We start from the raw sequence: 25,483 nt of genomic DNA, 5'->3' as shown, positions 1-25,483 counted from the left end.
GTATTTATTTTGGAATAAAGTGACTGTGTTAGCTGTAGCTAGAGATTGTAATTCATGTAATGTTAGTTGCACAATTAATTCGGCCATCCTATTATATAGCTAGCATTCCACTAAGCAGCAGAAAGTCCCACTAAGCTTTTTGCAGCTTCAGGCTCAGAATATTTATAATGTGCAGTCAGTCTTGCTATCATCTCACATCGAGTAGTGTTTTGTGTTGCTGTTACCTACCAATTTTGAAAGGTCTTCTCCTAGGAGGTGAGGAAAATGATAGCTAGAATAGTTTGCAGTAAAGAGGCTAGCTAAGAAAATGGAAAATGTTAGCCTCAAAGGTCAGCGTTTCAGAAAGCTGAGAACCAAAAGGGTTAGTTTGAGCAGTTGTGTAATCTTTTCTATTTCAAGGGAGACTGACCTCCAGATGGCATAGAAGTTTGTGTATATATCTATCCTCTCAGTTCTGATCGACTGAAATGGAAGTTGTAAAATAAATGGAAAAATGCCTGTGTGAGGAAAAAATATATCTGAAAAACCACTAGATTAATGTTTTGGTTTTTTTCAGATATAGTTTGTCTGCTTCACTGGACTATTACACATTTTACTGCTTGAAATTATATGTACATAGCATTTCTGTGTCCTCGTTATGATGATTTCATGCACTAATACTGAAGCATAAAGCAAATCATATTTGACTTTTTTCTTTCAGAAAAGCAGAGAAAGACCAGAATAAGAACCTGAAAGACTGCTGTAATTGCCCTGTTGTGTTCCTGTTTCTTAAGCATACTGGTGTCACACTGCATCCAAGTTTGAACAGGTTTAGGGTTTTGTTTTGTGGCCACTAGTTTCAAGAAAAATAAGGTTCATAAGTACTTAAAAGAACATACTTTTCTTTGCCTGCTTAATGTATGTTCAGACAGTATTGAACAACAGAGAAGTCAAGTGGGCCACTGAAAATGTAAAAAACTATTTACCAGTTCAGTTTTGTGGAAGGTGCTGTCAGGGGTGGCAGGTGGAAGAGGAAGCTCGCCACTCCAAACCTGGTAATGAAGTAGACAGTTCCCACTGGTTTACTTCAGTTAGTCAGGGCTATTCATGGTAACAGATGTTATTCTGAGTTCATGCGGTTATAGCCTCACTCTGTATTTCAGTACTTTCCAAGTAATGTATTTGGAAACATCTGATGTCAGTGTGTATGTGTAAGATTAAATACATATCCTGGTGGCCGCTATATTTCTTGCAATTATATACGTGCTATAATAGAAAGATAGAGCCTGCAATGAATTTGTGTCACATTTTCACCAAAAAAAACCAAAACAAAGCAAAACAAAAAAAAACCAAACAAACAAACCCACAAAACTTATGTTTTAAATTATGTTGGCATTTTGTTTAAGAAAGAAGCTTTAACTTGCAGCTTCCCAGATCTGTTGGTTTGGGTTTGTATTTTTTAACATTCCTGTTCCGTCTCAAATGTCTGAATACTGCAACTGATAAAAGCTTTCAGGTTGCAGAACACTTAACTGTGGCTACAAGCTTCATCTTTGGCTGGGGCGTAACAAATACTGAGTAATACAATGCGATGCCTGCTATAATCCGTCTTCCCGGTGGTAGGTCACTGTGACATGCATTATTGAAAAACGTAAATTCAAAGCTGGGGGGGAGCGGGGGGAGATACAGAGATATTGGGCAGGAGAGTCACTAGTAATCTAATCTATTCTGTGCATACTGGTTTCTAAAGGATTGTGGAAACATAGATCAGTGCTCTGTTAGTGTAGTTAGTAGCAATAAATATGCTATTCTTTAGGTTCTTCAGAGTGAGAATTTTCCTCTTTCCTATTAAGCTGTTTTTATTAGGAGAATTCATCTCAGAAGCAAAGATACAGGATAATGTATTTCCTTTGGTTTAGCATCTGGGCCAGTAGACCAACAAATCGGAAAAAGGGCACCAGTTATATTTTGTATTGCTTTTGTTTTGTACTTTATTTTGGCCTTACACATTACTGTGTTTTCATGCAAAAAGAAATAATGTTTGTAATCCATATGTTGCAGCTTTAATGTGTTGTTTCCCTACAAATAAGTTTCATTTGTTGTTCTTTCCTGGTTTTGTGCTGCCTACCTGTGTCTTCAGTAACTTATTTCATTGACAGGAAGCACGTGATAAGTGCAGTTTTCTTCTGTGTGAGGTATCTTACTGTGTGCCTTAGCAAAAATGTCACTTTGTAGCTATAGAAAGCAGCAGATCATACTTGAACCAGGTACAGGATATCAGAATTTCATCCATTTTAATATTACACTCTCTTCGAGTCTGCTTGATACGAAGGAAATGTATGTATTCTAACACTTAGATGCACATATGATTTTTTTTTTTGGTAGATGGTAACTGACTAAAATGTTAATGTGTTGTAATAAGAAGAAAATCTGTCAACTTGTTGATGCTGCTTCCCTTCTTTGCACTTCAGCCTTATGCCCAGGCAAAGGATCCTGGAGGGGGAAATGCTGTCTTATGGGTAGTGAGAAAATTATTAATTCTCTCAACCGTTACCTCCCATTCTTGCACTTGCTGATCTATAGATGTAGATTGGCATAAAGACATAAGCTGACATGATGCATTGAGCAGCACATCGTATAGTCTACCATTAAAGGTAAAATACTTTGTTAAACAGTGCTGCACAGACAGAGCTACATCACTTTATATAAATGAAGCTACGACTGTTAGACACTGCTGCAGCGTAAAAAAAAAAAGTTTGCTTTCTACAGGTGAAGGTTAAAGACAACCACTGAAAAATGGGTCAGCTAGGGTCATAAAAATGCTCAGCTTGAGCCATTGCATCAATTAGGTTTTTAATGTGAGCCATTAAAGAGCAAAAACCTAAATGCTATCTTTGTGCGTAGAACTCTAGGATATTTCTAGGGCATTAAGGGTAGCAGACCCTTTCTCAGTCACGCATCAGAGATCAGATCAGCTTTGTATTAGCATGCTGGTAGTGATGGATGCAGGAATTGCACATATAAATAATTTTTGGCTGCCCCCCAGCAAAATACTTCAGGGAGATCAGAGGGTCTACTTTGGACTCTAACTGGAGCTGAGGCAGCACACCACCAGTCGGTGTGTCTGAGCAGGGGGCACAGCAACTGGTGGTGGAAATGTGTTTTGGGGGCTTCACGTGTGACTACACCCTAGGATGTAGTTTCCTCAACAGCACCCCCACACCATGCACAGCCAGCACAGACACGTCTGTGGTTCAGCGGTGAACCAGGTCTGGACACAGATAGAACCAAAAAGCCTTTTTTTGGCTGGTTGAATTCCTTAGTCCCATCCATCAGCTGGTACAAAGCCAGGGCAGTGCCAGGCATGGGCTGCAACTGGAGCTGGTGGACAGGGCTCAGCAGTCGCTTGAGAGATGTGCCTTCCCATCTTTCAAGCTGAGACGTTTTGCTGCCAAACATAGCACAAGTGAAGATGTTGCAGGAGCCTAGATGTGCCTGTGTCTAACGTGGCTTCTAGTTCTTGCTTTCCTTAGTCACGATCCAGGTAGGACGCCTGTCTTTCATGAGATAAGCACCTGCAATGTGCCTCTATTTATTACTTCTGCAAACACAGCAGCTGCCATAGCTTTCTTCCAAAAAAATAGCCAGGCTCTGGAGGAAGACATGATGACGATGGTACCTGTTTGACACAATGATTTAAAACCCGGGGAGTGGGAAGAAATAGATACTTTCTCAATTTAAGGAGCCTGGCTTGTGGTTTTTGCTGTTAGGTGTTGTTTGTAGCAAGCGGGCTGTTTGGCACAGGCTCAGGTAGCCCTTACACAATCCAGAGCAAAAGGAGGTGCCTGACTTCCAGGTGGTAGTTGTGGCCCTTGGTTGAGACCGTTGCTCTTGACCCCTTTTCACAGGACTATTGCTAATATAAGCTTCATAACTCATTCTGGGCTCTGTAGGGCCCCTTCAGAAGACCAGGTACTCCCTGGTAATAGCCTTGGCAGTGAATTTTATAACTAGAAGACTGAGCTCCACTGCACTGAAGACTGGCTGCTAATTTTTAGGTGATCTCACACATGTATTGGCGGCAACTGAATAAGCTTCCTGAATTTTGCCTTCTGGTGCTTGAGCCACACAGTGAATTGGGGAAGCAGTTCCTATGCTTAAACCAAGCCACTTGTGCTTTGCTTGTTTGGGGCCTTTCCTGGCTTTAGCAATTAGTTCTGTGTTTTCTCTCTTTTAAAAAGAAAAAGAACAAGTTAGCTTCCAAATTCTTGTGTTTTTAAAACAGACATTTCAAAAGATATTAGACTTTTGCTGGGCAGCTACTTTCTTAATTAAAGAGCAGTGGTTTTAAAATGGGCCTTCCAGCTGGGTCAGCACCCAGCTTGCAAACGTGTGGTGTTTTCTCATTTGTACAGATCCAGTGTCCATCTTGCCAATTTGTCTGGTGTTTCAAGTGCCACTCTCCCTGGCATGAAGGCGTTAACTGCAAAGAATACAAGAAGGGAGACAAGCTGTTGCGTCACTGGGCCAACGAAATCGAACACGGGCAGAGGAATGCCCAGAAGTGTCCAAAATGCAAGGTGAGCTGCTCTCCCTTGGACTGCAGGTAGCGGCTTCAAACCGTTTAAATATGTATTTAAAGTAAATACTTGTAGCTTCTGCTCGGCGTTGGAAATGGAATTCACGCTTGCTGTGCAGATTCTTGTCAATGACCCATTGAGAAAAACAGGTCAGATGTTTTACTTGCTGATTCCCGCACTGATTCGGCAGAATCTCTGCATGTAAAAGAAATATTAGGGAAATCCTAAGCGGCTTTAATGTATGCTTATAAGGAATGTGCATTACAGTACAAATTTTTCCAAAAATAAAGCTTTAAAGAAATGTAAAGCTTTAGAGAAATATGGTGCCCTTTGCCAGGTTTTCGAAGGAGCTTGGGTGAATTGACTTTCTGATTGGCAAAACCAGAGGTTTTTTTAGGATTACATGTCAGTTCTTCGCAAACCTGTCTCATAAATTAGTTTAATTTTCAACAGACTGAAGAGCAGGCCCATGCCCTATAAATTACATTAATCTCTTCCAGGATGGGAAATATTTCCCACTACTCAGACGAGATGAAACAGCCCCCGTACACCCCTGCCCCAGCTACCCTTAACAAAGGTGGCTGTTATCTTTGTTCACTGTTTTTTTTCACAGCACGAGTAGTAAGTCAAAACCTTGAGAGCACCATGGTGGTGGGAGTCTGTCCTTTTCTTTGAAAGGGATTACATAACCTGAACCTATCTATCGCTCCACATCTACCTCATGGAGAGGACAAAGCAAGGAAACTGGAACATTTGATAGGAAATAAATATTGAATAGGAAGATTTATTTCCAGAAGTCCGAAGTATGCTTTTGTCACACTTTGAGCAAATGAGAGGATGTTTATCATTTTACTAAGTATCTTATTTTGATCTTGGGGAAAAAATACCTGTGATGCCATAGCCTGAAAGTCAAAGATTTCAAAACAGTAAGCAAAATTCGGAAAGCTCTGAAATCAGCAGTCAGTTGTTTACCCTTCCTCCTGCACACACGTGACATTTGAACAGAGTTTTAACAGCTTGCTGTTTGGTAAGAGTTGGTAGGTTTGAGCCAGTTCTAAAAATGTTCACTTTCTGGGAAATCTTACAGTAAAATCCTGTTAGAAACTTTGTTCCTTTTGGAGTGGGAAGAAGTATCTGGTTTGTTTTTAATTCTTTGACTTGTGTCCAGACTCAGATTTTATGAAAATGCAAATGATGTAACTATTGAAATCAGTTGTCCAAAAAAAGAAGAAAATGCACCAAACAAAAAAGTATGAATGTGGAAAAGCAGGGGGAAGAGGGCTGCTAGCTGGAAAGAGAGAGGAACTAAAACTGCTAACCCTAACATGTTTATCCTTAAGTTTTAAATTTAAAATGCCAAACGTACAACTGTTTTCACCATCTTCAAAAGGAAAGGCTGGATGCTTGAAACTTATGCAGGTTAAGTCACTAATTTTGAAGCCTGAAGTTGCATGCGTTTGGCTATTAATTCCAAAAAGACTTTAGGTTTCTTTTCATAATCAAAAGAAAATAAAACCTCCTCCATGGTGAGAGGCAGTATGGAAAGTTACGAAACTCGCACAGAAAAAGAACCTGTGTTAACAAGTCCTTTCTGGTAATGTGGTATTATAAGTGAATATTGAAGGGAGAGTTCAGCCTTTTCATAAACTGTATCGCTACCCCCACTCCTGATATTTTTCTGCAGAGGTGAAAAAAGTTCTTCTTGTCTACAACCTCCAAAATGTTTATATCAATACATTGTTTTTAAATCAAATCTGTATCCAGCAAGTAATCAAAAGAATGGCTTAGCCAGCAGTTAGTGGTACTGTTCTTTTTATCCACCCCCCACGCCCCCCCAGTCTGTTATTGAGTAGTTATAAAACACACATGCAGCATTTGTCATCTTCATCACAGCATTAATAGATGTCTGGGCACATGGAGATAAACATACCAACAATTAACAGTTTGGGGTCAGGGAGACTGGAGCCAATACTTTCTCTGCCTTTCTCTCCAGCCATCCCCCCAAAACCTCTATATAAAATAACATGGATCAGATGACTATCATATTTCCAAATAAAATATAGAAAAGAGTGACAGAGAAAACAGTTGGTAACATACTATTTGATTTATCCTTGTTGTAGATCCACATAGCCAATGTTTCAGGTGACAACATATTTTATTTTGATATGTGCATATATTCTCCTTAAAGAACCTCTTTCATGTTTTCGTTAAAAATTTGCAGCAGCCAAAACTGATAAACAGATGGAGGAAAAGTCAAGATTAAATTGTGTCAAGATATTAGTATTCAATCTTTATGCTAAAACTGAAGCTAACGGAAATTAAAGGTAGAAACTTCAGTAGAGGTAGAATTTCTTTACTGAGATAACTTGTAGAATTACTGGTAAATTCCGAAGTGTGATACTGATTACAGTGTAAACTGTGACCATATTGTACAGATACCTTCTGGAGATAATTATATATACACACAGACATATACACACAGACTCCTTTAAGTAGCTGTACCACGGGGAAGTAGAATGCACAATTATTATCTTGTCTGGGCGTGTAGGTGAGAAAACGGGAACACTCTTATGGTGTGTGTATATATAGGCAGATCCTTAGGCAAGTATTCACAAGTTTTTCAGTGGTTTTGGTAAGCGCTTTGAAAGAACATAATCCTTTACAATGTGAATACTAGCGGGCACTGTTAAATAAGCTTTAGCTTGATTACTTTTTCCTGTACATGGACACAACTTTAGTATATCTAATAGGAATAGCTTATTAGTATATCTAATAGGAATAGCTTACCTGGTCTGTCTAAGATACGCTTACGTAAGCAAATAAAAACATTACATGCTGTCAAAATACATAATTGTAAATCCATTTTGTGACTATATGTCAGTATGGAAATACTACAAAATGCTACTCTTTTTAAAACTACATCTTAAATTGATTTTGACATATTTTTTGTTTTTAATAGAGCCTTTTCCAAATTTATTATACGCTATTTTGAGAAGCTCAGCGTAGACCATTTTTCTCAGTAAGACTTGTCCAAAAAGTGCTGGTCTTGTGCTAGAGGGAGCTGGCTACTGAGTGCAAATTTGCTACATATTATTAAATGCCTTTTCATAAAATCTATAACCTTATTTGTCTTTCCCCACTACTGTTCAGGGTTTTATTTTTTACAATTTCTTGCGACAACATGTTTGCAGCAAAATGCCTTTTTTTCCACAAGTGTTTTTACAGTACAGCGAACCAAGGAAATACTTCATGTTGGTGTTATCTTTACCACAGATTTCAAAAACAACGCTGTGTGAGGAAACACCAAACAGCGGCTCTAGCTTAGAAAGCTTCGAAGAGCTGCAGAAATTTAAGAAAACTAGGATGTCAATGCAAATCAAGGACTATATACTTCTTATCTGTGGATTCACTGTTCTGATTAATATGAGTGTTATCAGATAACTCGGGGCATAGTTTTTGAAGGTGCTGTGCATATTATTACTCATCCTCTGGGGGGAGGAAGGAGAGTCCTTGCTTGTATATGAAGGGATAAAGCTGTGCACCAGGTTTTCTTCAGAAGGGGTGGAGGAGAAACGGCCACTCTCATCCTCAGTTCTCTTGGAAGCAATTTCCCTGGAAGATTTCTGTGAGAGGGCATGTAACATGCAGAGCGGGTAAAGTGAGGGTCTGAATTAGCCACTGTGCTGCTTCAGTTGTTTCCTTAAGACTCTGAGCTCTGTATGCTTTGATGCTGGTGTGTAATTTTCACCCCTCTTGTTCTGAGAGCTATTCTTGGGTTTCTGAATGGGTAAACCTTTCCCCGTAAGGTGAGAGTTCGTCTTTAGGGCTTGAGCAGGCTCTGGGTGCAGGATGAAGGCAGCACCAACTGAATGCTTGGAGGCAGAAACTGGGCTTGCAGTCGCTGTGCTCTCACCTTGCCTCCTGCACCCCCACCGTGCGGCGGGGGAGCCCGCAGTTACAAGGCACCGAACCCCGCACGGCCACAGCTAACTATAGCGAGACGCATTCCCGGCCCCGTGCATTCCCCCGGCTGCCTGCTGCGTGCCACGGTATCGCCAACGGAGCAGGAACACTTGTGTGATATCTGACCCAACGGTGATCACTTTCCCAACCTATAGATTTGTAATCCATCTCTGTCAGTGGATTATCCTGAGGGGAGGGAGGCATGTCCATGTGAACCAGAGCTGAAGTTGATCTGGTGAGGTGTCATGTCTTAGGCTTGAAAGCAGCCTGACCAAATCATACAAAGTTCATCTGGCGTTGTCAGTCTGTGTGCATATGATAGGGAGTCCAAGCCCCACATCTAAGGTTGGTTGGTTTTTTTTATTTCATTTTTTTAATGCAGTCTCTCCTCACTGAAAAAGGGAAAGTTTTTTGCAACAAAAAATACAGGCAAGTACAACCAGTTGTTCCAAATTTGCAGCTTTTGAAGACAGATATATGGGCAGACATATATGGGCAGATAAGTATTCACTAAAAAATTTTTAATACTTTACTTTTTGAAGAAGCAAAAATAAAGTACATGCAATTGCAATACGTGTCCGTAAGAAAATAAATCCTGTATCAACTTCTTTATGTTTTAAGAGGACAGTATGTCTGGAGGATTTAGAACAGAAACAAGTAGATTCAGAAGTGATTTAGGAGTGGTGCCTGGCTAACTGGAGCTGGGATGCTTCTAGGAAAGCATGGGTAGAAGGATGGCAGGCAGTGTCCAAGAGGTGGGTATTTCTGAAACGTATTGATGGTAAATGTATAAAGGTATTGCTCCTTGAAGTTCTTGCTACCAAAGAAAATTAATTTATTTTTGAAATGTGCAGTAGTTTTGGTTTGCATCTAGGGCTTTTATAGGCTCCAGGCTTGCACAGATTTTCAGTTAGGATGGATGGTAACTTAATAGATAGTGTTGGTAAGTTGGAGAAAGGAGAATTCAACAGTCTTGATTCAAAAAGAAAACAAGCAGTTAATTCTCATTAGTGTCATAAGATCTAATTTCCTCATTTACATTTTGAAGATGGAGCTATGTCACTGAATCAGCAGATAAGGAAAGGTACCTCTAAAATTACAAAATTCTTTACAGTTGCTGTCTGAATTTCAGTCCCCTGAAAAACTAATTGGAATTAAATTTTAAAGTTAATTTGTTAAAATACATTAAGTCACTATTAAAATTCCTTAATTTCAGTTCAATTTTATCTCTTAGGAATTAAATTAAATAAACTATGGCTCCATGAGTAGGGTCAACTTTTTTTTCCTATAAAACCTGAGAAGTAAAAGCAAAAGTCAAACTGACAATATTCATTTTAGAAGAAAATAGTGTATAACTTCAGAAGTTATGCTTAAGTTGGTACAATATTGAATAGACTTTTCTTTCCACTTTGCTTGCAGTCAGTGCTAAAGTGTGAAAGTTTTGAAGTCAAGTGGCTTATAAAGCTCATCAGGAATGGTGTTTTCTTCAGGTGCTTCTGTAAAACAGGGCACCTGTGATACAGCAGGCTTCCTCGGGGTAGAGGCAGGGATGATTGCTTGGTCAGTCTATTTGCATCCCTTCTATGGGATGAATGCAAGTCTGCTAGAGTACTTTCCCACTAGAAAGTAATATTTTATAGCCCAATCCTCTCTTTTGTGAATGTCTTTCCCCTCTTATGTGTAAAAGAAGCATTTGGAAGTGTGAATTCTGAGATCGCTACTGTTGGCACAGGGATGTTGGCAGGTGTACCTGGAACTACTGTTAACTACATCTGCCCTGGAATCTTTTACCAGAAGTATTGCTGGTGGAAAACATCATTTTGTTATGTGTATAAAGTGCCAGTTTCAGTAGCTGTTCAGATGAGTGAGATTTCTCTGATCCCAGATGAGCCCTGATCAGCACCAGCAAACAAACGCACTTGACCGTCTCAAGAGTGTCGGATACCCCGGGAGTCACAAGCCTCTCTTGAGGTGAGAGGCTTCAGCTGTACCTGAGCTTTCAGTGTCTCTGGTCCTTGCAGGGCCACTGAGTGGTGATGCCTTGTCTTTACCTGTACCTCCCTGCAAAATAAATACATGTACATATGGATAAGAATTTCAGGAGGCATTCATTTATACGTCGCAAGTTTCAGCAAATAAAATTCCAATTGGATGTAAGGGGAAAAAAACATTCCCAGGGAGGGTGGTGAAGCATGGGACAGGTTGCTCAAAGAGACTGTGACATACTCATACTTGGAAGTTTTTAAAATCTAGTGGGATGAGGCCTGGAGCAATCTGATCTGACTTTGAAGTTAGCCCAGCTTGGAGCTAGGGGTTAAAATAGATGACCTCCGAGGGTCACTTCCAACCTCAATTATTAGATAATTTTATCTGCCATTCCACTGTGGGGCATGGTCTCTGGACAAGGGAGGCTTTAGCAATTTTGTGAGCTAGGAAAAGTGTGTGTTTACTACCCCGTTAGCCATATTTTTAGTTGGCAAGGTTTAGAAGGAGCTGTGTAATCGTAGTTGATTTAGTGAAATACTCAGCCCCAGGACTTCCCTCTCTCCTAAGACTCTCAGAACTATTAACTAAAACTGAAGCCTTACCAAATGTGTGCAAAGTAGGTAAAGGTACCAGTTTTGCAAAAGAGTGCATGGAGATGGAGGAATAGGGCTAGGCAGCCCAGCTTCATGCTGTACTGTGGGCATTATGAAGGCTTGGTGTCATTCTTTTATACAGTTTGTGGAATCTTTCTTTTTTTACCCCCCACCCCCCACCCACCCCCCCCCAAAAAAAAAAAAAAAAATCCCATACTTTTCAAATCATTCACTGTAACAGCAGAGCCTTTCTGCTGTTTATTACAAAATGCCAAATCAATTCGTGATGGTAATGGGAAAAGGGAGTGGGGCCACAGGTGGCATAAAAGGGAAACCCATCTGTGGAGGGGTCAAACAGAGTTCATAACTATATTTACTGTGCTGCTTTTATTTTTAATAAAGTTTGGTGCTAATGTGTCTACTTCATTAATAAAAACAAGTTTTCATAAGGGCAAAGAGCACTCATTCTCATCTGATACAAAGAGTGTTTAAACAAAGAAGGAGGATTATATAGAAAATTATGTATGGAAATCTGGAAAAACTATAACTCATATTTGAGGCTTTGGAACATGCCTTAGAAAACCATTATTGTCTCAGGACAGCTGCAGTATTAATTAAATGCAAATGTTGAGTTAAGCAAGGGGTTGCTTGCGGTGTCTTTTCATCTGACGCATGGACTGCACGGGGTAGGGCCTGCTTTCCTCTGCTTAGGGAGGCGGAAAAAAATAATCTTCTCTCTCTCTCTCTCTTTTTTTTTTTTTTTTTTTTTTTTTTGTCTTTGGCTCATACAGATCCACATCCAGAGGACAGAAGGGTGTGACCACATGACCTGTTCACAGTGTAACACTAATTTCTGTTACCGTTGTGGGGAGCGATACCGCCAGCTCCGCTTCTTCGGAGATCACACCTCAAACCTCAGTATCTTTGGATGCAAATACCGCTACCTCCCCGAGAGACCACATTTAAGGAGATTAGTGCGAGGCTCTGTCTGTGGTGAGTGCATAAATGTTCCTTGTGGAGAGCTGCGCAGAGAGGTGATGGGGAGGGGGACACGCACCAATAGTAGTCAAATAAAAACTATTGGTTTAAAGTATCGGATGGGCAGTCTGTTGTTTAGTTATGTGAAAGGTGGTTTATTAAATATATTTAAATATATAGTATTTGCATTCCCTGGACTGTGTATGAATAAGTATTGTGTCCTCTTCTGATAGCTTCTGTTTCCTAACCCTTTTTAATAATATGTAAGCAAACTGGAAAAATACTGTCAATAGGCATGTTGCTGGCTGTGATCGTTATTCTAAAAGCATATAGGAGAAATGGATCAGAGCAGGAACCTCTGAATCTCTGTGTCAAGGATTTGTTTGAATAAAGCGTAGTTTGGATTTGAACCTGACCTGGTTCTGAAAAACCAAACTACTCAAGTTAGCCCGTTTAAATAGGAGGACACTTATCTTTTAAGTATTAGCTTTGGTTCACATAAAATACAGCTTAAAACAAAATACAACTATGTACATTAATTTATCTCACAGAATATAATGCCAAAAGCTTGACTTTTCTTTTTATTAAAAAAAAAAGGCACTCCTAATTTGCTTTTAAACGAGAGGTATACCTCTATCAACCTATAGAAGCACAAGAAAAACAGATTACAAAGTAGATCATTACCTTATGTCATATCTTGCATATGCATTAATTTCAGTCATTGTAGCAAGTTTACAGCATGTAAAGCTATCTATAACATTATAGGAAATGGTTGTATTAGGTGTCAAAACCCGGGACCTGTTAAGGAAAATAGGAGCTTTGGTACTTTGAATTAAGGCATAGAAATAGGAGATGACTTGGAATCCACCTAGGATGAGGAAATGCTTTGAGTTTATCAATTGGTCTTGTTGAATGTAGAAGTAAAGGTAAGAGACTGAACGTGTGGAAAACAGCAGTCAGCAGACCTGCAGTGAAAACAATACCCCTAAGCCAAACATGTTCCAGTACGAAAACTAGGTGATTTCCATTTTAGAGTAACACAAGAGTTGGCACACATAGGCAATGTAATGGTAATAAGAATGGTAATAAGAATGCCGATCTTGCTGATCTGAAAAGTTGCGGGAGACTCGCAAACCTGGAATGCTTGTTTAACAAATGGTAGTAAGTCATCCAGGCCCCATTGGTTTGATCTCAGGAACTTGCAAAGCTTTACAACAAAATTTATAAGAGGTGAATTAATGATACAGAAATAAATAGGAAAGTGGATAAAAATTCAAAATGATTGGATGTGCCTACTCTGATGCATTTTGTAGAGGTAAATTCCAACACATGAGAAGATCTAGTCTAGATTAAAGACTGTGCTGGCACTAGAGCACATGGGTATAAACCGTTCATGAATAAATTTAAGCTTAAATTTCAAGGGCTGTTTCAAAGTAAGGTTTCCAAAGAGCTTCCAGTAAAAGTCACAATGGCAAACAGTGTAAGCTGGTTTAAAATGGATCTTGGTACATTTGGTGGAATTAGGATCTGTGATAGTAAGGGATTGTGCTCAGAGACTTTACTAATTCTTTGCTGCTTACGTGTAGAATCGTGGGTAGCATTATTCCAAAATTAAACCTTCTATGTACAATTGATATACAAATATAAAATAAGTGTTTCTTACCAAAACATGGATCTGCCAAAAATAACATTATTATTGTCTTAATTTTTGCAATGGTTTATGTGAAAGGTATCTGAATATGCAGTTGGTATGTTTTAATGCCACATACGAAGTCTGAAATACAGGTGTATGTACTGCATGTGCATAACTACTATTAAAATTATTTTCTATTTTCCCTGTTTGTTTTTTTTTGTTTTGGTTTGGTTTTTTTGGAAACAATAATGCACAACCTTATCCTTTTAAAAAGAAACAGCTTTTACTAGTAAGAAAGAAAATTAGTTTATTTGCGGACAGTGACCTGGAGGCAGTAAAGAAATGTGGAAGTGCATATATCAGTTAAAGTTCAGTGGTGAAGATGTATATTTTCATATTTATAAAAACAAGCATAGAGAAGATACAAGATATTTTACTTCCATTTCCTGTTTGCAAGTGTACTTGTGGTTTGCCTTAATTAGTCAACCAAGAAAGATTAGCAAAGCTTAAAGCCTCAGCTTAAATTTCTCATACTTTTAACAGTTTTCTGTTAAAAATTTCTCTCCAGAACTACCTCTGTCATACAGTGTTAGTCTCAGCAGGAATGGTCATCATTTGAATAGACAGAGCTAGCTGAACCTGCCAGCACATGTAGTAATTACCCTCATTTTTACAATAGCTTAACACCCAAGCTGACAATGACTGAAAGAATTCTGCATTGATACCCATGATCCTAAATCCCTTGGTCATCTCTAGAGGTCTATATTTTAATATTGATCCTGATGCAGTATATGAATAACTACCAAAACACTCCAGAGTCATAGCAGAATTCATGCTTGAAAATAAAAAAATAAAAGTTTAAACAATTTACATCAGATTAGGATTCAGGAATTCAGCCCACTGCTCTTCCTCCGTTGGATTAGATTTTGGCTATGACTGACACATGTGAGCCAGCCTCAATTATTTATTTTTTTTAAACTTTTTTACACACAAGCACATGTGTGGGCGCACACACGCTTTTTCACGAAGGCTTTACATTGTTGTAAGGTTATATCTCCTGACATTTTTCTTTCGAGATGGTATAATCCATACCAGTCATACAGTGTCAGTTCAGTCTGTGGATTCTGCCATCTTGAATGGTGGAAATCTGACAAGATCTGCTATCCTTGTAAAACTTCAACAGAATTGATCTGTACAAATTGCCCAAATGTAAAACGGAGGGGGAGGAAAAAAAAAAAAAAATCCCTAATTAATTGCCAAGTGTAAAGGTCTGCATAGTGCGTTTGTCCCCAACAGTGGTCAATTAGAAATATGATCTCACTGTGTATTTCCAGTAATTGTTTTAGATGCTTCCTTAGTTAAGGTTTGTATCTGAACCTTTGCTTAATAACTATCAAATAGATGTATCATTCTCCAATTTATACAGTTCTTAAATGATTTATAGTTTTGGCTTCCAGATTATCTTTGGTAGAAGCTGTAGGATTTCACTGTGTAGATTTCACTATGTTGTGTAGAGAAAGTACTTTCATCCTTCTGTTGTGTGTTTGTGTAATTTGGGTTTTTTTAATAGATTGCTGATAATATCATTGGTTACTTCTTTTATCATAAAATTGAGTAAGTCATAATAGCTGGCTTACCCTCTCATGTCTGTCTTTTATAGACCCTCCCCATCAGATTCTTCTTTGTCGTGATCTTTAATATTTTTTTTGTTGCTTTGTTTTGAACTGAAGCTTCCTAGTCGTAACCATTTTTCATTCAAGTTGAAAAATCAAGAAATGTTTAATTCTAGTAAGGGATCATGCCTAGGCACAGAGATGTCCCAGTAGCTAGAACTGTGAATGTAAACACATTAAGGCTTTGCCAGGCAAGAGTGGAGCATTATCATCAGCAGGTGTTACTGTACATTCTGAGAGACAGCATAGAATCATTAAGGCTGGAAAGGACCTCTGAGATCATTGAGTCCAACCGTTAACCTAACTGCCAGGTCCACCTCTAAACCATGTCCCTAAGCACCACATCCACCCGTTTTTTGAACACTTGTAGGGACTGTGATTGCACCACTTCCCTGGGCAGTCTGTTCCAATAAAGCAGAAGATGTTAGAAAGAGGAGATGGTAGCAGAGAAATAGGCCATTAGAAGCATCATCTCTAAATTTAAGTAATGTGTAGCAAGAAATAAAGGTTGGATTTCCTGTAGTAAAATGCCTCTGATACTGAGCTAAGTAGTGGAAATTAAGAGGACATTATCTTGGCTGTCAGTGGGAGAGTGGTGAGATGTTGCTAGATACATTTTCTTCTGTGGCTTTTTATTTTGTTCTCTTGCTATGGAGAGGAAATACTTATTTAAGCAAATGCGGTGATTTTGTAACGAAAGTTCTTTGGCTCGTTTCGACCAAATCTGGGTGAGTGGGGTGTGTAGAAAGGAAAGAACACTTCATGGCAGGCTGGCATGCTATCATGGTTTCTGTTGAGAAGCAAATGTTTGTGCCTACAGTCACAAACTGTTCCGTAATAAAAAGAAGGGAAAAGCATTTATGGCAGCATAAATTCAAACATACTTTTCTTCATAAACCAGTGGTTTTGTAAAGGTAGTAGAAATCACAGGGAGGAGAAAATAAACTGGGAGCAGAAGTGGTCTCTGAATTTGATGACAATTCTCTCCCCTCTTTAGCCAGCATACTTTTTTTAGAGAAACTTTGTCTGTGACCAGTCCAGTTAGGTGAAATTGCATTTATCCTTCAGTCCCAGTGGACTTAGAGATTTCATTCTCATAGTAATTATTTGGCTAGGTTCTTGAAGGCAGGATGTTTGGTTATACTTGGAGTTAAGTGATGAATTGCACAGAAAGGAAAAACATGTTCAGCTGTCTTAAATGTACTTAAGATGCCAGTTGAGTACCACCTGAATTCAGTTTAGTGAATTATATTCAAAATCAATTGCTAGGTACTTCATGGATATGTAACAGGACACAACATGTAATTTGCTATTAAAGCAAATGAAGTTTTTTGCATGGTAAACAGCATTTCAAATAGGATTCTGAAAGCAGCCTGTTTTCAGATCTGACTGACACGCGCTCCTGTCCCAAGACAGAGTGCAAAATTCATTTTATGTATGCATGGCTTTGAGCACTGCAGAAGGAAGCATGCACTTCTAGGATCCAACCTTCCTTAGCAACTTTATCATTTAAGTCGGTCTGATTTGTAAGAAGTCTCCTGTATACACCTAATAGGACTCTCTAAAAACAGATGCAAACTTGTATTAGAACTTATATCTATGTAGGGATGACTGTTTTGATTTGTAAGTAGATACTTGTAGTGGCTCTGTTGCTTAAACATATAATGATATTTAGACTTGGAAAACAAAACTTTTTTTCTCATATGCTAGTGATTAGATTTGTTTTCTAAAACTAGTTTGTTAATTTTTTACATGGCAAAGTTTTCTCTAAGGATTTATGGGGTTTTGTAAATATTACCCTAAAACCCGCAACCAAACCCAAAGTTATGCAAAGGAAAATATTTCCTCGTATTTCCCTAAACGTGTCCTCATCTTACAGAAAAACATTATTGTCTATGTAACAATTAATGCAACCCCTCTGAGACACCTGCAAATATGGTTACTAGATTACTGCAGACATCTAAATCTTCATCCTGAGTAACCCAATAAAGAAATTGTTTACCATTAAGTTGAGTAGAATTGTAAAAAGGTTCCCTTTTTAGGCTTGTTCTATTTACAACTGTTTCTTTTTAAGTTACCCTTAAAAACTAGCTTTGAACATTACCAAACTGGCTATCATAACCTACTTCTGAGTTCACCACATGGACTAATGAGGCAAGATTTTAGCCAGCTCTGAGGCAAGTTTTACATTTGCTCTCTCTGCTAGCAGTCTTGGAGCTAGCAGGTGTGGGACAGTGGATCTTGGGGAAGTTTAGGGCCTGAGATAAATGTCCTTAGTGTCAGCAGCATTTCTTGGTGTGTCACGATTCCTTCTATGATTGAGAGCCTCATAAACCTTCACACTACGACAAACGATGTGTGTCAAACTAGAATTGGATATAAAGTAACGTTCCATTCAGACGTGCAAAATGGAGCATTTTATAATTGCTTCATACAATGCTGATGAAAATGATTGGAGTAAAAGGTACATAGCTGATGCTTGCAATAGTGATTGCTGCTGTTTGTACTCTTACTGATGGTAACTTGTGCAAGTTTAGTTCACCTCGTGTTAACTTGTTCCATAATTTTACTTTACAAAGGTAAAGAAAGATAAAGGATTTAAATGTGGTAGATATATAAGGAGAAAAGGTATTTTGTTTTGGTTTTAAAGTTTAACCTTTAGAACAAATGCACTGGTAACCAAAAGAAGATATTGTCCCATGACAATGAAAGGTCATTTTATCCTTTAAGATCTTGGAACTACACAATACTCATAACTTCATATTCACAGACAGAAGGAAAAAGACACTCACTCATGCTTTATTTCAGCTCTGAGTTAGTTTGCCAAATGTAAGTAGACAGGTTCTTGAACTGAATTAGCTTAGAAACTGTTCTTTGTGTCTGCAAAGAAATTACTCTGGTCAAAAGCTAGCTTAGCCCTTTCTGCAGACTCTGTTTCTGTGTACTTAGTCACATGGTTGTTAATAATTTTGGTACCAAAAGTCATAACTTTCTAACATTCTAATTACATGGTTATTAATAAAGTAAAGAGATTTCATACATTAAAACAATCTTTTATAAGCTTTACTTGGAAATTGTTAAAGGCTCTGGTAATTTTTTAAAATGTTTTTAATTGCTCATTTTTAGAGTTTTCTTGAGGTTTTTTCATCACTCTACATTCCTTCTCCTGTCTACACTTGAATAATTTATTTGACAAGTCGTGTGTATAGAATGCAGCACAGTGGAGTCCCAAGAAGGTCTGCCATTAGGATGCCTAGCAACTAGAGTAACACCAATATTTGCCAATTTTTTTCTTCTAGGAATTAACGTTTCCCACCCACAACACACCTATGAAATTTAAAAGCTATCAAAACAGAGCATGAAAAGGACCAATTCATTTAACTGTTGTAAATTTTTCCAAAATATCTCATTTTTCCTTCAGACTGCCCAGATTAGCGGCTCAGGTTATGGAGAGGTTTACATCATTATTGAATGAAGTAATCCATTTACTGAAATCTGATACAAGTGACTTGAGAGAGGGGAGGGCAGGGAAGAAAGAGGTAACAAACTCATTTTTCCTCACTTTCCAGAGGTGATCTTTCAAACACATGCTTAACTTAAAGAATTGCTTAATTTCAAATCCCTGACCAGACTGCTGGTGTATCAGTAAAAATGCCTGCCCTGCTGCGTTTTCAGATAGCTGAGACAAGTGACATCTTTGATCCAGCCGCTCAGCCAGCACAGCCAGGGGGATTCTGCCGTTCGGTTGAAAGCATGCAAGGCAAGACAGAGAACTTGGATTCAAAGTTCAGTTTCAACTTCAGTGTTTGAGAAGGAGCCCTGCCTTCCCTCCGTGCATTTCTACAGATCGTGAACTCGTCAGACGTAAAGAATATGAGCAGGCTTTATTTGTTCTTAGTCTCATGCTCTAGCTGGTGTGCTGCACAACCTCCCTGCCTTACTCGCGTAAGAGCAGCAACGTATCCTTTTAAATGTTGATCCAAAATAGACTTGGCTGTGGTTTGATTTAGACCTAAATCACAACTGTACAGGAGGACTTCACCATAGCCTTTTAAAGCAAGCAGAAGCATATTTAGAGGTGATGGTCTCATCACCTTGAGCTAACCTAAGCTCTCAGAGATGCTGGTTTGCTTGGCATCTTTCCAGGGTGGCTGCTGTGCAGTAGGATTCCGGAGAAGCCAAATGATAGTTGTTTTATAGCTATCGCGTTCCTGTCAGGGTGGAAACAGAAGTAAATGCAAGCTAACTCCAAGCTGTACTCAGGGAGTTGTGGTGGGTGAAGAGGGCAGAGAGAAATGTGTGCAGGGAGCTGGCTGAGTGGTGATGGGTCCTAGCTGGATTTGTAGGATGAATTTGCAAATAGGAATCCTGGTAGAGTATTAGAAAAATGAACCAGCTTTTGGGAATCTGATATCAAAATATTTATGGATGGTTGGAAAGGGAAAAATAAAATGCCTGCTTTGAATTGTTGAATGAATTTTGCATTTCAGCTGGAAAACTACTCATTACACCCCTCATACTGGTTCTGGGACTGGCACTGGGAGCTGTAGCTGTTGTAATAGGTAAGAGTTACGTATGTGAATGGGTCTAATTCTTATTTTGCAGTGACTTTCTGTATGACATCTCAGTATTTTCCTCTCAGAGATGGACACAAAGTACAAATTTCATAGATATCATTCTAGTATAAAGCACATGGCTTTCTTCTAAAAAATTTGTTTTTAGACTCTCTTTTTTTCTTACTGGCATTTTATGCCTATTAGCTTTATTTTTTTTTCCCCAACTATTTGATTTTCTGAACCAAACTCTTCAACTAGTATTGTTAAACTAGTAAAAAGGCCAGAGTAATTTAAACATAGTCCTGGGGGCTGGCTGACTTGGACCCTCCCTTTAATCACCCCAGTGGATCACAATTCTAAGATCTTGGCCATGTGCGTGACAAGATTTTTGGGGCACTGGGCATAGTCCCAAGAGCCCTCCAGCTTGAAGATGCAACAGCAACAACAAAGCAGCAAATTGCAGTGCATAGGCTGCCAAATTGGATTCCATCACAAAAAATGGTGCTGTGAACTCGTTTGATATAGTATCAAAGCTCTGTTAACATGGTTGTATTAATGTGGATGTAGTTATTTTAGCAAATCTGCTCTTTGCCTGGCTTAACTGAATTCTCCTGCAGAAATGAAATAAGCCGTAAGGATAAGTGTATAATTTTGCTCATGTAAGTGCATATCCACTATTTATGTTGGCAGTAATATGTCAGTCAGGGATCATGCTGCTTCACAACTCTTCACCGAACTACTTACTCCATTGAAAATTTGCAGTGTATGCCGAGCCCTGAAGCATGTTGGGTTGTGGCACCTTTATTTTGATATAATAAAACCAAAATATACTAGGATAGTTACATTAATAAGATTGTACATAACCAATCAGCATATAACCAAAATACCACTACAGCTTTTCTAGGCTGCATTTGGCCAAGTAAGGAATATTGCTATCAATTTCAGTATTTAGGCTAAGAATACATATCTTTTTTGCTGCATCAATATTCTGAGTTGGATTCACTGAAGATATCTATCTACCTATATAGATAGCTATCTATCTAAAATATTATTTTTAGTGGCATTTTTATGCCAAAAATATAGGCAATAAAGACATCTTAATGCCAGTAAAGCTTATTTTGCTCAGCAATCTGGTATAATCTGTGCTGGGGAAAAAAAACAAACACTTTTGCTTATATTAAAAATTAAGAGGGTTTTGCAATAATACCCAGTATGCCATTGAAGTTGAAGGTACGATCAAGAAGAGCAGTATGAGCAGTTCCAAAACCATTGATTATTTATAGGAAAGTTTTGGTTTTGAGGTAATAACAGCAATATTTACTGCCAACACAACTGTTAAAGTAATCTTAGTATCATAGCTGAAAACCATTTTACACCATTTACAAAGCTATTGAGCAAAGCAAGGATGCTGGTGACTATAGTAGTCTTTTGTTATATGTTCTTACTGTAGCAGTGTCTGAAAGGAAATCTTTCACCATTTCAGTCAGCTGATGGCAAGAGAAAAGGGGGAGATGCTTCTCATTTGGGTTTGAAAGTGTACCTCTTACAACAAACTATTTTCCACTTTAATAGATCTGATTTATTTTTTTTATTTTTCCTTTTACAGCTTCCTTTCTCTCAAAAGACTTTTAAGAATAAATAGTTCCCTGCCCAGGCAAGGATAAACATTTGGTATTACTTCACAATAGATGAGGATGTTTGTAAAAATAAATAATATTAATAAAAAAAGTTAAGCTATAACATGCTGCCTCTATTGCATGTGAAACTGGCTGAAAACTAGTTTAGTTAAATCAGCCTTGGATTTAGATCTAAGGATTGCCAAAGTGCTTTCAAAAGTTTTAAGTTTGTATCTTATACAAAACAGCATGGTTTAGGAATTAATTTGTCAGATATGGGAGTAGGGTTAGCGGGAATTTGTTGTAAAGTAAACAGAAAGTGTAGCCTAATTCATTACTGAAGAGACTGTTGGAGGCTAATATTTTTTCTGCTTGTCCAAATGCCTTGCCTAAATTCTCGAGACACGGAAAGCTGCCTCTGAATTGATACGTTGAAAGAACACAATGCACGCATGAAGGATGGCATTTAATTATGACTTTCTTATTTTCTTCTTTTGGCAGGTTTATTTGTGTTTCCTATCTATTGCCTTTGTAAAAAGCAGAGGAAAAGGTCACGGACAGGTATGCCCTGGTAAGGACGGACCTTACTCACCTGAACTGAGCTGGTCCTGCAAGGGCTATACGCGCTTTGTGCAACAGAGCAATACAGTGCTGGGAACAGCATCAAAGCCACCGCCCTGGAGGAAGAATGGGGGATCTCCTGCTGTCTTCCCTCAGCCGAAAACACTACTGCAGACCAGAAAGCCTCTTTGCTCTGGTGCACTCTGAACAAGATGGGCCCCCTGACTGCTGCTTTTTAAATGTTTTGGGGTTTGTTTTTTGTAATTGTTACTTTGGAGGGGTTTTTTGAGTCTAAGTTTCTGAACGAGACAATCAAAGTCTGTATTGTAGCCACAACTCTACTACCGATTTGGGCTGTGAAGAAAGCATTTAACTGCTAACATGTGCTCCGTTTAACTTCAGTGTCGGCCTTTAAGGGGGAAATGCTTAGAAGTGTTTGGACTCTTACTGTATACTGAGCATACTACTTTTGGTATTAAAAACTACTTCTGTAAATAACTTCCATCACACAGCATTCTGTTCAGCATACCGAAACCCCGTCACATGCCAGAGCACGACAGCTGGTTATCTCCTGAGTCCTCCTGCTAGTGGGCAAGAGTGTAGATTGCCACCGCCAAACTGCAGTGCCTCAGAGGGAAATACCCTTAGTAGTGAAGCTCCGTGATACTTAAAAATATGCTGATTGGTTTCACTTTAGTATTTAATTTATGACAGTCTGTTAATATTGATTGGGGGGGTGACAGATTTGTTAGAAGAGTACAGCGTTATGAAACTCTCCCAGTACAGAAAAAATCCAAAGGGTTTAGATAACAAGAAGTGTCAGTGGCCTGTTCTGTCCCAAGATATCCCTGAAGTGTGACGCAGAAGGGACAAGGAAATGTGTTTGCAGGGAAGCTGGAAACCTGCTCTTCTGTTCCGACTTGGCATATAATACACATGCTACGCACGAGTTGCGTGAAGATTGAGTTGATGAAATTTTATAACCGAAGTAGCCCGGTTTTGTTTGTTTGTTTTTAAGTAAGCTACATAAGTCTTGGAGCATCCACTGATGTCTCATGAGGAAAATCTGTGAATTTTAGGTAAGGGGAGGGGTCATGAATTCTTATGAAACTGTTTCATTTTTATTCTCTGCTTCCAGTGTTTCTCTTCCTGGCACGTTACAGATCTGAAGAGAATAGCTATCCTCGCTCTTTTTTCCTAACTTCAGAGTACCGCTGTTTGCTACCAGACCTCTTTCTCAGCGCATCGCCACAAGAGCAATGTAATTCAGCGTTAGGAATCAGCTACTGAGAGTTTTTTTTCACTTTTAGTTATAATACAAGTTTATCATACAAATATAACTTAAAATAGAATAAAATAAATTTGTATGAGCAGAACACTGAATAAATAAAGGAACTAAAGAAGAGAAATATCTACTTTATACTTTAAAAATACAAGCTGATCTTAAAGAGAAGAAGATTGGATTTGTACTGTGAAGGTACTTTTTTTTTTTTCAGTGTGTGTGTTTGAAGATACATATGTGTGTGTGTGTGTATACATATGGGGAGAGGGGGAAGCAGGGAGACGGGCAATGTCCTAGAGAGTCTACAGACTTCAAAATTTAGGCCTGCAAATAGCGTATCATTTGAGAGGATATACTTTGCACAGCATTCTTTGAAAATTGTTATTAAATGTGAATCTAGTTGTAATTTTTAAGCAAATAGTATTCTGCCCCACCAATGTAATACTGTTATAAGATATCACTTTGACTTCAAAGCCTCAGTGGAAGAAACTGATGAATTTTCTTTACCTGGAAACACAAATATCAGCTTACAGTAGTTGGCTAGTATGCTTGTTTTCTGTCAGCTTCTGGTTTTGTTTTCTTGTTTTTGTTTTTGGTTTTTTTTTTTCTTGTTGAAACGGTGTGTACAAGCACACCATGGTAGTCAACAAGTACTTAATATTTCCATTTGAATTTGAGGGCATGTTGACCTTGTTGTCCTAACGGTGGAAAGAGTACCTTTCTAAGATTTGCAAAGTAAGCGGGGAAGCAATGACATTCAGAAGTAAAGTTCAAAGCATACTGTCAATGCAAATCCACCCGTTAATTAGATTTCTTCTTCTGTGACACATCAGTTTTCTTATTTGTGTTCTGTCTGAGGTTGGAAGCTGCCTTAAAATCGGTCTTGTTTTTGAGTGTGTTTTCTGAGGCTATACATATCAGTTGTCTTTGGCTTACTCAGGGATTTTTATTCCTTTCTTTAAATGTCAAATAATGAAGATATTTTTGTATTATTTAGAAAAACCTTCAGACCTCAGAGAGTGAGATAGATATATAGATAGGTAGATTTGGGTTTGCAATGCAGTCTGTAATACGGTGTCAAACTATTTCACTTGAGAATATTTTAGTACTTGAGATTATCTGTAATTAACTATACAGTGGATTAACTTCCTTTCTTTTCCTGGTTCTTTATAAATATGTGGGATATTCTTACAGTCTTCGTAGCTGGTTTCACTCTGCCGTGTTTGCCATTTTCAGTTTCTGATGGGAGTTCTGATGGGAGTTAAGATCTGAAATTAAGATGCTAGAATAAAGAGCATAAAAGGGAAGATAATAGATCTGCACTTATTTATATTCAGAGAGCATGTCATTGTGGGTGGAGGAGAGGAACACACATTTCGACTCCTACATTATCATTTCATCTAGGCCATTTTGATTTTATCAGAACAGATTAAATCAAAGGGAAATGGTTCTTCATTTTCTGCATATAGCAAAATGAGGCATCTTTGACCTTGTAAAGATAAGAGAGTCTAACCTATAAAAAAAATAGGTATGACAATAATATTTGCTTTTACTTTTCTGTAGAACAGGAAAAAATTTCAAGAGCCAGGCAGAGTAGGGATATGGAAGTCTTTTTCCATCCATCTAAAAATATTCCTACTTGAATAGTAAATAAATACAATTTTTCATCAATATTATGTAACATAACCAACTGAAATATGAAAAGTAGTTTAGTACAAAACTTCATTCAATAAAATATTAGCTTTTAAACAGCTCTTCTCATCTCATAGGAAATATTATATGCATCAGTCGTCATTTTTTTTACAAGCATTAATTTATCAGTTTGAAAAAGGAATGAACTTTGTAAGGAAGTTCAAGGATGTTTTTCTTTCATTATGTAAATGTGTTTTGTTTTTTGTAACTGTACTCTAAAGAAACCATCAGACTGTTTTACTCCATCTTTATTAGCAGAAAACTTCTTCAGGCAGCTGAATTAACCTGCTAAGGAAGATTTCATGCTACTGCATGCTGATCCATCAGGATTGCTTTCACCACATTTAATATTTAAGATTATTTATCCTTGTGCAAAGTTCTTGCGCACCAG

General features: G+C 38.3%; 1 protein-coding gene across 1 annotated transcript in view; it reads left to right on the top strand.

Annotated features, from left to right (window-relative positions):
• Positions 1 to 22,361, top strand: part of RNF217 (ring finger protein 217) — a gene marked incomplete at its 5' end in the record, with an annotated part of 59,675 nt that extends 37,314 nt beyond the window's left edge. Inside the window, 4 exons of the mRNA XM_082306212.1 lie at positions 4,395 to 4,559; positions 11,893 to 12,094; positions 19,876 to 19,947; positions 22,059 to 22,361. Of these exons, the coding sequence (XP_082162338.1) occupies positions 4,395 to 4,559; positions 11,893 to 12,094; positions 19,876 to 19,947; positions 22,059 to 22,132 (513 nt within the window). The 3' untranslated portion in view covers positions 22,133 to 22,361. The remainder of the gene's footprint in view (positions 1 to 4,394; positions 4,560 to 11,892; positions 12,095 to 19,875; positions 19,948 to 22,058) is intronic.
• Positions 22,362 to 25,483: the final 3,122 nt, after the last annotated feature.

The sequence above is a fragment of the Platalea leucorodia genome, assembly GCF_965183815.1.
Source record: "Platalea leucorodia genome assembly, chromosome: 3".
Taxonomy (NCBI): Eukaryota; Metazoa; Chordata; class Aves; order Pelecaniformes; family Threskiornithidae; genus Platalea; species Platalea leucorodia.
This window is presented reverse-complemented; position numbering and strand designations above follow the sequence as displayed.